Raw genomic sequence first — 16748 nt, forward strand, 5'->3', positions numbered from 1 at the left:
CCATCTGTCTTTGCAGAGATGCTAACCTTTGGAGATTTTATCTCTTTCACTAAACCCTTCCTTCCCCTGTCCCACCCCAACCAACTGAAAGTCAACAAACCATCGTTATTATTTCATCGATTTGAACAACAAAAAAAGATTTCCTAGATCCCACTACCAATTATTTCTCGGTCTTTTCATTTGGAATTGAAACATTTATAAATACTTTTATACACTCCTGTAATTTCTTCGAAAACCCTTCATGATACCCGGTTAAAAATGAAATGGGCAAAGTCAAACCCCGTTTTTAGACCAAAACAATGATAACACCATGTCCTTTGGAGCGGCTTACTATGTGGCTTATAAAACGGAGGTCTCTCGAGAGTAGGGGGCACATTCTATCTCACTTCCTAACCATCGGTTACTACTAGTAAGACAAGAGGCATTTATTTGAGAGTGTGGGTGGACATCTAGTAGACCATTTAAATGTCCACCTAAATCCATGTGCACTGCCGTCGTTACGTTATGCGCAGTGCTACCCGTTTCATTTTTTTACTACCCGTTTACACCTGTTTATTAATTAATTTAGACAAACTTCCCGCCCCACCCTCCTGAGGCAATTTTCTCTCTCCCCAGATTCCCCTCACATTTCTTTAAAAAAGATGGCGGCCATCTGTTGCTTGGTCACAGAAAGTCGAGCACCTAGCAGAAAAGTTGAATGACGCAGTTTTCCACTCTACATTTGGTGATTTGACTCCCTGTCTACTTGACTGAGTCTCTCTTGGGCTGAATGTTTGCAAGTTTTCAAAAAGTCTTTGTGGAGAAACGAAATATTTGGGAAAATATGAAGGTTCTTGCAAACAATTGTGTGTCCACAGTTAAGATTCCAGAAGGAGTGAATAGTGGAAATGGTGTCTCCTACAACCCAGTTTTGGGATTATTTGTGACAATGGATTTCAATGAAGGAATCTCCGTTTGGAATCATGTCAGTGGAGGAAAGATGGCCGAATGTGACCTCGGGCAAGATGGAGATCTCAACATGTCGTTGCTACCTGGCAATCGTGTTGCGGTAAGCTGTTCAGTACTATATAACGGGGGATCAGTTAAGATTTACTCTCTTGAGAAAGACACATTTGATTTTTCCGAACTTGAACTAAAAGTGCCTTCTTTAACCTATCCTGGAGTGATCGCTTTGACCCCGCAGAAAAGCCTTCTTGTGGCAGGTTCGGTGCAATTGGATCCTGGTTTGTATGAAATATTTATGGACTGGAACAGTTTAAAAGTCCTTAAAATGAGAGAAATTTGTGTTCCACTTCCTGATGAAGAAGATGAAGAATATGGAGGAATTGGTCTGCTATGCGGTTCTCCAGATGGTAAGGTGATACGAGCTGAATACGAATTTGAAGATTGTGAAGCCCTTTCTTCGTTAATAATAGCAAAAATAAGTCTTAGCTGCGAACGAAAAGAGCAAGGAAGCGAAGATGAAGATGAAGATGAAGAGAAAAAAGAATTAGAGCAATTTAAAATGCAAGACGAAGCAACAATTAGTTATTATAGGCTTGATGGAGAAGAGAATCACATCGATAATTTGAGAGGATTTATCCATGATGGGCAAAACCTGATTATTGCAGAGGGAGAGAAAATTGTGTTGTTGGAGTCGTTAATAGAAGGCAGCAATGCACAACTCATTGTATCAGGTGTAAAACCTGCTGAGGAAGATTCACGAAAGGAAGTTGGAATGAATCTGAATCATAAAGGACAGTTAATGGTGTGTGATGATAAAGAATTTATTAAGGTTTTTGAATATAGATGCAGGCTAAGGTCCTTACAAGATATCTGTAGATGTTTTATTGTGGATACAATTCACACTGGTTACAGTGATAAAGTTAAAAGCTTGGCAATTCCATCCACACTGAAAGATTACTTGCTTTACAAGTAAGCATACAACAGGCTGATTCTGTCCGGTTCTGATTCTCTCTGGGAGAGAGTATAGAATTGCATGCCTATAGCTACATTTACAGTAAAACAGGCAACCAAGAATGTGCAACCTGTTTTGCAAAAATGCTGCAAATTGAGTTGAGTAGCAATGTTGCATGTTTTACCACATATGTTTAAACTAGCCTGTGTGGCAGGTGTTCGAAAGGGAAGGAAAGGGGATTTTGGGCACCCAAATTGCATACCAAGCCTTCTTAATAGGAGATTACAAGATATAGTTATACTCATGTACAAGGTTAAATATAGGCTAGTTCCTGATTTCATTTGTGGCATTTTCAGTACTAAGTCTTGTAAATATAATTTTAGAAACCAAAATTTTGATATTCCTAGATTTAATTCTGTATTGTATGGTAATCACTCTCTTAGATATCTTGGACCCCTTTTATGGAACAAGTTAGATAAAAACATCACTGAATCGAGCAGCCTATCTAGGTTTAAGTTCCATATTAGAAGTAAGGATCTTACTGAACTGATAAGTGGCAACAATTGCTCCACGTGCGTAATTTGTACCTCTTAGGTTGTGCCCGTGTTCCTAAAATTGTTTCGATTATTTTAGCATATTGTAAATGTATATATAATATATATAGGATTAGTAAATACACACTCAGTGATCTTGGTGATTTAAGCAATCTGATTGGTTCGCTATCTCGGACTAATTAACAATATTCACCTCCTAGCGAGTGGATAATGTGTGAGCTCGATGTTTTTCCCATTTTTTTAGAGAACTATCTTTTAAAAGTCGATAAAATCCTAGGGCTGACTTTTTTTAAGGCAAAAAAAAGACTTGGAAGGATTCAATATGGCATTTTTCAATTTACTGTAGCTGAGTTTTGCGCTCGATGGATTGTTTACAACTCCCGTGTATTCGTGTAGAGGAAGCCGTTTCGTAAACTCAGCGTTTTGTAACAAGAAGATTTTGGCTCAAAAATCGAAGTTTATGACAAACAAATTTAAAAGGAAATGTTTGCAGACATTCTACGTTCAAGTAAACAGGAAAAAGAATGATACAGGAAGACAACATCTTACCTCGAGCAACCGAGCCGGCCATTTTTGTCAGCACTTCATGCGAAGAATGACACAACAAGCCCTTTTGGCTATAAACTTAGCGAGTCAACAGAAAACAACAAAGCTCCACTTTTCTTCTCAGGCAAGGAAACAGTTCAAACTTTTAGCGGTTCCATTTAAGCCATTACGCTGTTGTTTGCGAAATGATAAACTGGTGAATTGTCATGTTTGAAAATTCTGCAAAGATCTATTTTTAAACTTACGCGTGATTTGATCTGTCAATCAAATTGTTCTTTTTAATGGTTTCCTCTCTTATTTTGTTGAGATCACTTCGTGTGTATATACTAACACAATAACATTCTTTTCATTCTCTGGGAATAGTGGCTTTGGGAATATTTACTTCGCAGCTTTTGCGGCTCAGTAAATATATAGCCACTATTTGCCTCGATTTCAAAGAATAATTGTTAATTATACTATAGCATTTTTTTATATAGCTTTTTTATTTCTTATCTTTTCTTTATCATATTATTCATTATTTATTTTATCTTTATGTTGTGTTCCCAATTAGCATCAGCTAAATACATCGACACAAGAATAAAGTTCATCATCATCATCATCATCACCCCTTCCATATGGAACGTCTGCCACACAGGCTAGTTTGAACCTGTGTTGCAACAAATAAGGTTGCAAGGTGTTTTTTTTGTAGATGGTAAAACACGCAACATCCCTATTTAACTCATTTTGCAGCAAATTCACAAAAGCAGTTGCACATTTTTTGTTGCTTGTTTTTCCATACCTCTGTCAAGGGAACTTAACCATTTTGTCACAACTGGGTAGCTATATTGGTCCAATTGTAAGAAGAATTCATTACTATCCACCAGATCAGTTTTTTCCTAAATAGTACGCATGACAGTACTGGCTTTTGGTAAAAATTTCAAGAGCAGACTAACATTTCAAACATTTCATCTCCAAAATGACCAGTCTGGCCACCTAGTTCTGACCCACCTAGTGCCCTAAGAGAAGGTCAGGAATTGTTCATGGCTAGAAATAAATGAAAGATGACAGTTTTCAACTGAGTTATACAAGAATGTAATGTTTACTACTATTATACTATCTTACTTACGCCATGGCGTCCCTCAACTACAAACAAGACATAAGCATTTAATGGCTTTAAGAAACAAGATTTCCAAATATCCTAAATATCTATATCTTTTTAAAAAATCCTCCAGATGGACTGCAACATTTTTTGCTGTCAGAGTGACAGTTGTTGCCAGGCTCATTGTTGTTGTGGTTAGGGAAGAGTGGATCTATTGCTTTTTTTTACAAGTTCTTCCGCCAGGTCTGGTAAGAGGGATCTAAACATGAAGAAAACAAGTCAAAAGTCAGAAAGTAGCTACAGTCTTACCTCTGGTGAGTAACACCTTCCACACCATATCCCAAATGGCTTGTGCAAATTGAAAAGAAAAGCATTTTTATAACTTCTATCATAATTATTATTATCTAAAACAAAATAACTTTTTTTCAGCATATTTATAGCTCTTAATTGGCTGCTTGTTCTTAGCCACCTCAGCTGAACTTGTCTCTTTAAGAGTTTTAAATTCAATATTAATTTTTTTATAGCATCCCCTCCCCTGGGAGTCCTCTTGGAGTGCAGAGACCCCCTGACCATCCTTACTCACATCCCTTTGTGTATAAAAGCTGGTTCAGTGGCAACAGAAGACATAACCAGAAGTATTGTGATCTAGTGATCATGAAAACAGCATTATTTCCAATGACAATATTCTTCATAAACCCTGTTGCTTACAGTCTAGTGGTGTCTAGGTTATCAGAGTTGCCAGCAGAAGTGCAAGTACTAAACCAATCATAGCCTGTTCCAGGCTCTCAGATAGTGTGGATAATGTGTAAGCTCTCCCCGGTTTCCTGCCATTTTGTTTTTGTGTTTGCGCTTTCTCAATTCTGTGGACCTGACTATCTCAGAGCCTGGAAGAGGCTAAGTGAACACAATACACGGGAAAAAGCATTGTCATTGGTTTAACCCTTTGCTTCTGCTTCCGACTCTGACAATCTGGTTTTCATTAAATCGTAAGCAACATAGTCATAAGCTGGGCGGGAAGAAAAGGAAACACTGACTGATTCTTACACCTCCAATTCCTTTATGCTTAATCAGAAACCACTTACAAAGCAGTGGTGCAAGTTCTGAACCAATCACAAAGCATGGTAACAAACATCGTATATTGCGCTCAGTCAGAAGAAAATGGAATTGTTGACTGGTTCTTATGACTCCGATGCTTATGACTCCACTCTTAACCCCAAACTTTTATTCACTAGGTCATGCAAAAGCACTCTTGGGAATCCACTTAAAACTCCATCGCTAGTGAAAACTATCCAGTTAGCCTACTTTGCACTGGCTGGTGCTCCATTAACTTCCAGTAACCAGACATGAAACTGTGAATCAACCATAAAATCAAATCCAAACAGTTGAAAGCTGTGATAGCCTAAACCCTCTGTGGTCAATTCCTGCAATTGAATAGGACAAAAAATTATTAGGAAGAATTCATTTTTATGGAGGAGGAGGGGCTGGTAGGAATTGACTGGCAGTTCATGAAGTACATGATGACCCCTTCTCTTCATTAAAAATGTTTTGAGTGCCCCCCCCCCCCCACCCCCAAATTAAAGGAAAGAGAAAGAACACACAAAGAAAAAATGAATAATCCCGAACTGAAAATAAATCAAATAGACATTTTGAACGGCCTTTAGTAGAGAACAGACACTAGCAAATAAGAACCGCAGGAGAAACTTTGCGAGCTTCCTCAATAGCAATGCAAAAGACATTCCATTTTTGTTATGGAAATGAAGTTTGTTTGTTTGTTTTTTGCAATAAAGCATTTGATTTAGTATGCTTTTTGCATTTCACTGGGGTTATTGCTGTATATTACATAATAAAGTAGGGGGTTCGAGGGCTTGCTTCCCAAGGAAATTATTAATTTTGATCTTTCTACGTCTTTCTGAACATCACATATGCTGGTTTTTGGCATTCTGGTAGGCTGTTTGCATTATTACAGATGCCTTCACTGCAAAACTTGAAGGAATTTTTTGATGGCCACCCTTTACACCCAGAATTGTTCTCCTGACCCCCCTCCCCCTTTAAAGCCATATGTTTTTCATGGCCCCCCCTTAAATCCCAACAGCTCCCCTATCTGATAAAAAATGAACCTCTCTTAGGTATCAACAAAACCTGGATTACATCAATCCCTGTATACTGTAAATAATCTAATCTATTAAATTTTAGGGGCCCAAGCGGGGGGTGTTTAATGGGTAAGAGGCATTTATTCTTGTAACCGTAACAAAGTAGACAAAACTGACACAGTATGCTTTTGAACAAAATCCAGTCTATCTGTCTTTGCAGAGATGCCAACCTCCGGAGACTCTATCTCTTTCACTACCGCACCCCCCAACCGAATGTCAATAAACCATTCTTATTATTTCTTAGATTTGAACACCAAAATAAGATTTCCTAGATCCCACTACCAATATTATTATTTCTTGGTCTTTTCATTTGGAATTGAAACAATATTAAATACATTTATACACTCCTGTAATTTCCTTGAAAACCCTACATGATTCCAGAGCAAAATGGGCAAAGTCAAAACTCGTTTTCAGACCAAAGCAGCCATAAAACCATATCCTTGGGGGCGGCAAATACCTATATGGCTTCTGTAAGGGACCTAACCATCGGTTACTGCTAGTAAGACAAGAGGCATTTATTTGAGATTGTGGGTGGACATCTAGTAGACCATTTAAATGTCCACCTTAATCCATGTGCACTGCTGTCATTACGTTATGCGCAGTGCTACTCGTTTCATTTCTTTACCACCCGTTTACACGTGTTTATTAAACAAACTGCCGACCCCACCCTCCTGAGGCAATTTTCTCTCTCCCCAGGTTCCCCTCACATTTCTTTAAAAAAGATGGCGGCCATCTGTTGGTTGGTCACAGAAAGTCGAGCACCTAGCAGAAAAGTTGAATGACGCAGTTTTTCCGCTCTACATTTGCTGATATGACTCCCTGTCTACTTGACTGAGTCTCTCTTAGGCTGAATGTTTGCAAGTTTTCACAAAAACTCTTTGAACAGAGTCTGCGCTTACGTGTACCCCGCTTGTACGTGTACAAACGAAATATTTGGGGAAATATGAAGGTTCTTGCAAACAATTGTGTGTCCAAAGTTAAGATTCCAGAAGGAGTGAATAGTGGAAATGGTGTCTCCTACAACCCAGTTTTGGGTTTATTTGTGACAGTGGATTTCTATGAAGGGATCTCCGTTTGGAATCATGTCAGTGGAGAAGTGATGGCCGAATGTGACCTCCGGTCAGATTTCAAGGTGTCACTGCTTCCTGGCAATCGTGTTGCGCTAAGCTACCAGTCGGGATCATATTACGAGGGATCAGTTGAGATTTACTCTCTTGAGAAAGACACATTTGATTTTTTCGAACTTGAACTAAAAATGCCTTCCTCGACCGATCCAGGAGCGATCGCTTTGACCCCGCAGAAAAGCCTTCTTGTGGCAAGTTCAGTGCAATTGGATCCTGTTTTGTATGAAATATTTATGGACTGGAACAATCTTAAAGTCGTTAAAATGAGAGAAATTATTGTTCCAATTCCTGAAGAAGAAGATGAAGAATATAATGAAATTGGTCTGCTATGTTGTTCTCCAGATGGTAAGGTGATAAGAGCTGAATACGAAGTTGGACAATATGAAGCCCTTTCTTCGTTAATTAAAATAGCAAAACTAAGTCTTAGCTGCGAAAAAGTAAGTCGTAGCTGCAAACGAAAAGAGCAAGGAAGTGAAGATGAAGATGAAGATGAAGATGAAGATGAAGATGAAGATGAAGAGAATGTAGAATTAGAGCAATTTAAAATGCAAGACGAAGCAACAATTAGTTATTATATGCTTGATGGAGAAGGGAATCAGATCGATAATTTGAGAGGATTTATCCATGATGGGCAAAACCTGATTATTGCAGAGGGAGAGAAAATTGTGTTGTTGGAGTCATTAACAGAAGGCAGCAATGCACAACTCATTGTATCAGGTTTAAAACCTGCTGAAGAAGATTCACGAAAGGTAGTTGGAATGAATCTGAATCATAAAGGACAGTTAATGGTGTGTGATGATAAAGAATTTATTAAGGTTTTTGAATATAGATGCAGGCTAAGGTCCTTACAAGATATCTGTAGATGTGTTATTGTGGATACAACTCACACTGGTTACAGTGATAAAGTTAAAAGCTTGGCAATTCCATCCACACTGAAAGATTACTTGCTTTACAAGTAAGCATACAACAGGCTGATTCTGTCCAGTTCTGATTCTCTGTGGGAGAGAGTATAGAATTGCATGACTATAGCTACATGTACAGTAAAACAGGCAACCAAGAATGTGCATCTTGTTTTGCAAAAATGTTGCAAATTGAGTTGAGTAGCAATGTTGCATGTTTTACCACATATCTTTAAACTAGCCTGTGTGGCAGGCATTCAAAAGGGGAAGGGAAAGGGGATTTTGGGCGCCCACTTGAATTCCATACCCCTTCCATATGGAACGCCTGCCACACAGGCTAGTTTGAACCTGTCTTGCAACAAATAAATAAGGTTGCAAGGTGTTTTTTCTTAGATGGTAAAACATGCAATATCCCTATTCAACTCATTTTGCAGCAAATTCACAAAACAAGTTGCACGTTTTTTGTTGCTTGTTTTACCGTACCTCTGTCAAGGGAACTTAACCATTTTGTCAGCACTGGCCAGCTATATCAGTCCAATTGTAAGGAGAATTCAGGACTATCCAGCCAGATCAGTTTTTTTCCTAGATAGTATGCGTGACAGTAATGGCTTTTGGTAAAAATTTCAAGAGAAGACTAACATTTCAAACATTTCATCTCCAAAATGACCAGTCTGGCCAGCTAGTTCTGACTTTTGAAAAGTGCCCTAAGAGAAGGTCAGGACTTGTTCATGGCTGGAAATAAATGAAACATGACAGTTTTCAACTGAGTTATACAAGAATATAATTTTTACTAGTATTATACTGTCTTATTTATGCCATGGTATCCCTCAACTACAAACGAGACATAAGCATTTAATGGCTTTAAGAAACCAGATTCCAAATATCCTAAATATCTAAATCACTTTAAAAAATCCTCCGAGTGGACTGCAACGTTTTTGCTGACAGTGTGACAGCTGTTGCCAGGCTCATTGTTGTTGTGGTTAGGGAAGAGTGGATCTATTGCTTTTCTCACAAGTTCTTCTGCCAGGTCTGGTAGGAGAGATCTAAACAAGAAGAAAATAAGTCAAAAGTCAGAAAGTATGTACAGTCTAACCTCTGGTGAGTAACACCTTCCAGACCATATCCCAAATGGCTTGTGGAATTGAAAAGAAAAGCATTTTTATAACTTCTATAATAACTATTGTTTAAAACAAAATAACTTTTTTTCAGCATATTTATAGCTCTTAATTGGCTGCTTGTTCTGAGCCACCTCAGCTGAAGTTGTCTCTTTAAGAGTTTTAAATTCAAAATTAATTTTTTTATAGCATCGCCTCCCCTGGGAGTCCTCTTGGAGTGCAGAGACCCCTCGACCATCTTTACTCACATCCGTTTGTGTATAAAGGCTTTTATGGCAACAGAAGACATAACCAGAAGTATTGTGATGTAGTGATCGTGAAAACAGCATTATTTCCAATGATAATATTCTTCATAAACCCTGTTGCTTACAATCTAGTGATGTCTAGGTTATCAGAGTTGCAAGCAGAAGTAGGCTCTCAGATACTGGGGATATGTGTAAGTTCTCCCTGGTTTCCTCCCATTTTGTTTTTGTGTTTGCGCTTTCTCAATTCTGTGGACCCGACTATCTCAGAGCGTGGAACAGGCCAAGTGAACACAATACACTGGAAAAAGCGTTGTCATTAGTTTAACCTGTTGCTTCTGCTTTCGACTCTGACAATCTGGTTTTCACTAAATCGTAAGTAACATAGTCATAAGCTGGGCCGGAAGAAAAGGAAACACTGACTGATTCTTACACCTCCAATTCCTTTATGCTTAATCAGAAACAACTTACAAAGAAGAGGTGCAAGTTCTGAACCAATCACAAAGCATGGTAACAAGCATCATGACTGGTTTATCCTTTTGCTTCTGCTTTGGACTCTGACAATGTGGTTCTCGATTCACCAGATCGTAAGTGACGGAGTCATATTATAATAAGCTGAGTTAGAAGAAAATGGAATTGTTGACTGGTTCATACCACTCCGATGCTTATGACTCCACTCTTAACCCCAAACTTTTATTCACTAGGTCATGCAAAAGTACTTTAGGGACTCCACTTAAAACTCCATCGCTAGTGAAAACTATCCAGTTAGCTTACTTTGCACTGGCTGGTGCTCCATTAACTTCCAGTAACCAGACATGAAACTGTGATCAACCATAAAATCGAATCCAAACAGTTGAAAGCTGTGATAGCCTAAACCCTCTGTGGTCAATTCCTGCAATTGAATAGGACAAAATATTATTAGGAACAATTTATTTTTATGGAGGAGGAGGGGCTGGTAGGAATTGACTGGCAGTTCATGAAGTACATGATGACCTCCTCTCTTCATTAGAAATGTGTGAGTGCCCTCCCCCCCCCCAAAAAAAAAAGGAAAGAGAAAGAACACATGAAGAAAAAATGAACAATGCCGAACTGAAAGTAAATCAAATAGAAATGGCCATTAGTAGAGAACAGACACTAGCAAATAAGAACCGCAGGAGAAACTTTGCGAGCTTTCTCAATAGCAATGCAAGAGACATTCCATTTTTGTTATGGAAATGAAGTTTTTTTGTTTGTTTGTTTGTTTGTTTTTTTGCCATAAAACGTTCGATTTAGTATGCTTTTTGCATTTTAGTGGGGTTATTGCTTTATATTACATAATAAAGTAGGGGGTTCGAGGGCTTGCTTCCCAAGGAAATTTGATCTTTCTGAACATCAGATATGCTGGTTTTTGGCATTCTGGTAGGCTGTTTCAGGGGTGTAGCTAGGGGGGGTCCTGGGGTCCCTGTGACCCCCCCTTTCTAGGCCTTCTTTTGAGCAAACAACCTATAATATTTAGGTGGCGAAAACGCCATGACAATATCTTGGCTGTAAAAGCCATTGTTGAAAAGCCCACATTTTTAAAATTTGTTTTTTTGTAAAGTATTTTTGTCATTGGCTCTTGTCTTTAGTTACTATGGGCCTTCATGCCGCGATAATACGACTGAACCCACTGATACACGAGGGAGAGCAGCGGTATAAAGCCTCTGAGACCCCCCCTTTGAAAAATCCTGGCTACCCCCCTGTGTTTGCATCATTATAGATGCCTTCACTGCAACACTTGATGGAATTTTTTGATGGCCACCATTTACACCCAGAATTGTTCTCCTGACCCCCCCCCCCCCCCTTTAAAGCCATATTTTTTTTCATGGCCCTCCTTAAATCCCAACAGCTCCCCTATCTCATAAAGAATGAACCTCTCTTAGGTATCAACAAGACCTGGATTAGATCAATCCCTGTATACTGTAAATGATCTATTCTATTAAATTTTAGGGGTCCAAGCGGGGGGTGTTTAATGGATAAGAGGCATTTATTCTTGTAACTGTAACAAACAAGACAAAATTGATACAGTATGCTTTTGAACAAAATCCAGTCCATCTGTCTTTGCAGAGATCCCGCCCCCACCAACCAAATGTCAACAAACCATTGTTCTTATTCCTTAGATTTGAACACCAAAAAAAGATTTCCTAGATCCCACTACCGATTATTTCTCGGCCTTTTCATTTGGAATTGAAAGAATATTAAATACCTTCATACACTCCTGTAATTTCCATGAAAACCCTACATGATTCCAGAGTGAAATGGGCAAAGTCAAAACCCATTTTCAGACCAAAACAATGATAACACCATGTCCTCTGGGGCAGCACATACCTATGTGGCTTATATAAGGGAGGTCTCTCCCAAGACACATTCTCTCACTTCTTAACCATCGGTTACTGCTAGTAAGATCAGAGGCATTTATTTGAGAGTGTCGGTGGACATCTAGTAGACCATTTACCCCCCCCGGGGGGGGGGTACTCCCTTATAGGGGCTTAATGGGGACGCGCGGCCAGCCAGGGTATGTTTTTCGGGATTTTGTCTTAAACAGGGTATCGATTTATCAATTTTTGTCTTAAACAGGATATCTTTTCTTGGATGATAAACAGCGAAATTTTTACAAGCTCTAATGTTAATTAAATGCCTTAAACAGGGTATCAAAAATCAGAATTCTGTCATAAACAGGGTAGGAAAATCAGCGATATTTGTCTTAAACAGGGTCAGGGTATGAGGGGCCGCGCCGCACCTTCCCATCCAAGGATATATCGAGTACCCCCCCCCCCCCGACCATTTACATACGTTATGCGCAGTGCTACCCGTATAATTTTTTTACCAACCCTTTACACGTGTTTATTAATTTAGACAAACTCCCCACCCCACCCTCCTGAGGCAATTTTCTCTCTCCCCAGATTCCCCTCACATTTCTTTAAAAAAGATGGCGGCCATGTTGACTGTTGGTTGCAGAAAGTCGAGCACCGAGCAGAAAAGTTGAGTGACGCAGTTTTTCCGCTCTACATTTGGTGATTTGACTCCCTGTCTATTTGACTGAGTCTCTCTTGGACTGAATGTTTGCAAGTTTGCAAAAACTCTTTGAACAGAGTCTGCGCATACGTGTACCCCGCCAGCTGTACATTGTGTACCAACGAAATATTTGGGGAAATATGAAAGTTCTTGCAAACAATTGTGTGTCCACAGTTAAGATTCCAGAAGGAGTGAATAGTGGAAATGGTGTCTCCTACAACCCAGTTTTGGGTTTATTTGTGACAATGGATTTCAATGAAGGAATCTCCGTTTGGAATCATGTCTGTGGAGAAGTGATGGCCGAATGTGACCTCGGGCCAGATGTAGATTTCAACATGTCATTGCTACCTGGCAATCGTGTTGCGGTAAGCTGTTCAGTACTATATAGCGGGGGATCAGTTGAGATTTACTCTCTTGAGAAAGACACATTTGATTCTTCCGAACTTGAACTAAAAGTGCCTTCTTTAAGCTATCCTGGAGTGATCGCTTTGACCCCGCAGAAAAGCCTTCTTGTGGCAGGTTCGGTGGAATTAGATCCTGGTTTGTATGAAATATTTATGGACTGGAACAGTTTAAAAGTCCTTAAAATGAGAGAAATTTGTGTTCCACTTCCTGATGAAGAAGATGAAGAATATGGAGGAATTGGTCTGCTTTGCGGTTCTCCAGATGGTAAGGTGATACGAGCTGAATACGAATTTGAAGATTATGAAGCCCTTTCTTCGTTAATAATAGCAAAAATAAGTCTTAGCTGCGAACGAAAAGAGCAAGGAAGCGAAGATGAAGATGAAGATGAAGAGAAAAAAGAATTAGAGCAATTTAAAATGCAAGACGAAGCAACAATTAGTTATTATATGCTTGATGGAGAAGAGAATCACATCGATAATTTGAGAGGATTTATCCATGATGGGCAAAACCTGATTATTGCAGAGGGAGAGAAAATTGTGTTGTTGGAGTCGTTAATAGAAGGCAGCAATGCACAACTCATTGTATCAGGTTTAAAACCTGCTGAAGAAGATTCACGAAAGGAAGTTGGAATGAATCTGAATCATAAAGGACAGTTAATGGTGTGTGATGATAAAGAATTTATTAAGGTTTTTGAATATAGATGCAGGCTAAGGTCCTTACAAGATATCTGTAGATGTTTTATTGTGGATACAATTCACACTGGTTACAGTGATAAAGTTAAAAGCTTGGCAATTCCATCCACACTGAAAGATTACTTGCTTTACAAGTAAGCATAGAACAGGCTGATTCTGTCCAGTTCTGATTCTCTCTGGGAGAGAGTATAGAATTGCATGCGTATAGCTACATTTACAGTAAAACAGGCAACCAAGAATGTGCAACCTGTTTTGCAAAAATGCTGCAAATTGAGTTGAGTAGCAATGTTGCATGTTTTACCACATATGTTTAAACTAGCCTGTGTGGCAGGTGTTCGAAAGGGAAGGAAAGGGGATTTTGGGCACCCAAATTGCATACCAAGCCTTCTTAATAGGAGATTACAAGATATACGGTAGTTATACTCATGTACAAGGTTAAATATAGGCTAGTTCCTGATTTCATTTGTGGCATTTTCAGTACTAAGTCTTGTAAATATAATTTTAGAAACCAAAATTTTGATATTCCTAGATTTAATTCTGTATTGTATGGTAGTCACTCTCTTAGATATCTTGGACCCCTTTTATGGAACAAGTTAGATAAAAACATCACTGAATCGAGCAGCCTATCTAGGTTTAAGTTCCATGTTAGATGTAAGGATCTTACTGAACTGATAAATGGCAACAATTGCTCCGCATACGTAATTTGTACCTCTTAGGTTGTGCCCGTGTTCCTAAAATTGTTTCGATTATTTTAGCATATTGTAAATGTATATATAATATATATAGGATTAGTAAATACACACTCAGTGATCTTGGTGATTTAGGCAATCTGATTGGTTCGCTATCTCGGACTAATTAACAATATTTACCTCCTAGCAAGTGGATAATGTGTGAGCTCGATGTTTTTCCCATTTTTTTTAGAGAACTATCTTTTAAAAGTCGACAAAATCCTAGGGCTGACTTTTTTTAAGGCAAGAAAAGACTTGGAAGGATTCAATTATATGGCATTTTTCAATTTACTGTAGCTGAGTTTTGCGCTCGATGGATTGTTTACAACTCCCATGTATTCGTGTAGAGGAAGCCGTTTCGTAAACTCAGCATTTTGTAACAAGAAAATTTTGGATCAAAAATCGAAGTTTATGACAAACAAATTTAAAAGGAAATGTTTGCAGACATTCTACGTTTCAAGTAAAGAGGAAAAAGAATGATACAGGAAGACAACGTCTTACCTCAAGCAACCGAGCCGGCCATTTTTGTCAGCACTTCATGCGAAGAACGACACAACAAGCCCTTTTGGCTATAAACTTAGCGAGTCAACAGAAAACAACAAAGCTCCACTTTTCTTCTCAGGCAAGGAAACAGTTCAAACTTTTAGCGGTTCCATTTAAGCCATTACGCTGTTGTTTGCAAAATGATAAACTTGTGAATTGTCATGTTTGAAAATTCTGCAAAGATCTATTTTTAAACTTACGCGTGATTTGACAGTCAATCAAATTGTTCTTTTTAATGGTTTCCTCTCTTATTTTGTTGAGATCACTTCATGTGTATATACCAAAACAATAAAATTCTTTTCATTCTCTGGGAATAGTGGCTTTGGGAATATTTACTTCGCCGCTTTTGCGGCTCAGTAAATATTTAGCCACTATTTACCTCGATTTCAAAGAATAATATATATTGTTAATTATACTATAGCATTTTTTTATATAGCTTTTTTATTTCTTATCTTTTCTTTATCATATTATTCATTATTTATTTTATCTTTATGTTGTGTCCCCAATTAGCGTCAGCTAAATACATCGACACATGAATAAAGTTCATCATCATCATCATCATCACCCCTTCCATATGGAACGTCTGCCACACAGGCTAGTTTGAACCTGTGTTGCAACAAATAAGGTTGCAAGGTGTTTTTTTTGTCGATGGTAAAACACGCAACATCCCTATTTAACTCATTTTGCAGCAAATTCACAAAAGAAGTTGCACATTTTTTGTTGCTTGTTTTTCCATACCTCTGTCAAGGGAACTTAACCATTTTGTCACAACTGGGTAGCTATATTGGTCCAATTGTAAGAAGAATTCATTACTATCCACCAGATCAGTTTTTTTCCTAAATAGTACGCATGACAGTAATGGCTTTTGGTAAAAATTTCAAGAGCAGACTAACATTTCAAACATTTCATCTCCAAAATGACCAGTCTGGCCACCTAGTTCTGACTTTTGGAAAGTGCCCTAAGAGAAGGTCAGGAATTGTTCATGGCTAGAAATAAATGAAAGATGACAGATTTCAACTGAGTTATACAAGAATGTAATGTTTACTACTATTATACTATCTTACTTACGCCATGGCGTCCCTCAACTACAAACAAAGACATAAGCATTTAATGGCTTTAAGAAACAAGATTTCCAAATATCCTAAATATCTAAATCTTTTTAAGATGGACTGCAACATTTTTTGCTGTCAGAGTGACAGTTGTTGCCAGGCTCATTGTTGTTGTGGTTAGGGAAGAGTGGATCTATTGCTTTTTTTACAAGTTCTTCCACCAGGTCTGGTAGGAGAGATCTAAACAAGAAGAAAACAAGTCAAAAGTCAGAAACTAGGTACAGTCTTACCTCTGGTGAGTAACACTTTCCACACCATATCCCAAATGGCTTGTGCAATTGAAAAGAAAAGAATTTTTATAAATTTTATAATAATTATTATTATCTAAAACAAAATAACTTTTTTTCAGCATATTTATAGCTCTTAATTGGCTGCTTGGTTCTTAGCCACCTCAGCTGAACTTGTCTCTTTAAGAGTTTTAAATTCAATATTAATTTTTTTATAGTATCCCCTCCCCTGGGAGTCCTCTTGGAGTGCTGAGACCCCCTGACCATCCTTACTCACATCCCTTTGTGTATAAAGGATGGTTGAATGGCAACAGAAGACATAACCAGAAGTATTGTGATCTAGTGATCATGAAAACAGCATTATTTCCAATTTCCAATGATAATATTCTTCATAAACCCTGTTGCT

The 16748-nt window shown here is 38.3% G+C and overlaps 4 protein-coding genes across 4 annotated transcripts in view; 3 read left to right on the forward strand and 1 right to left on the reverse strand.

Moving 5' to 3' along the window:
* The first annotated feature begins 665 nt into the window (after positions 1-665).
* Positions 666-2058, forward strand: LOC140943695 (uncharacterized). Its single transcript, XM_073392805.1, has one exon. It carries the CDS (start codon positions 770-772, stop codon positions 1916-1918), a length of 1149 nt encoding a protein of 382 aa, XP_073248906.1. The 5' UTR covers positions 666-769; the 3' UTR covers positions 1919-2058.
* A 3174-nt stretch (positions 2059-5232) lies between these two features.
* The window catches only part of LOC140942912 (tubulin--tyrosine ligase-like), a 30890-nt gene continuing 19374 nt past the window's right edge, over positions 5233-16748 (reverse strand). Inside the window, exon 8 of the mRNA XM_073391931.1 lies at positions 5233-5496. Coding sequence (XP_073248032.1) covers positions 5374-5496 — 123 coding nt within the window. The 3' untranslated portion in view covers positions 5233-5373. The remainder of the gene's footprint in view (positions 5497-16748) is intronic.
* Positions 7073-8423, forward strand: LOC140943452 (uncharacterized). Its single transcript, XM_073392541.1, has one exon. The coding sequence runs from the start codon at positions 7169-7171 to the stop codon at positions 8306-8308; it is 1140 nt and encodes a 379-aa protein (XP_073248642.1). The 5' UTR covers positions 7073-7168; the 3' UTR covers positions 8309-8423.
* On the forward strand, positions 12598-16326 carry LOC140942911 (uncharacterized). The gene is made up of 2 exons (XM_073391929.1): positions 12598-13702; positions 16171-16326. The coding sequence occupies exons 1-2, from the start codon at positions 12683-12685 to the stop codon at positions 16234-16236; spliced, it is 1086 nt and encodes a 361-aa protein (XP_073248030.1). The 5' UTR covers positions 12598-12682; the 3' UTR covers positions 16237-16326.

The sequence above is a fragment of the Porites lutea genome, chromosome 7 (assembly GCF_958299795.1).
Source record: "Porites lutea chromosome 7, jaPorLute2.1, whole genome shotgun sequence".
NCBI lineage: Eukaryota > Metazoa > Cnidaria > Anthozoa > Scleractinia > Poritidae > Porites > Porites lutea.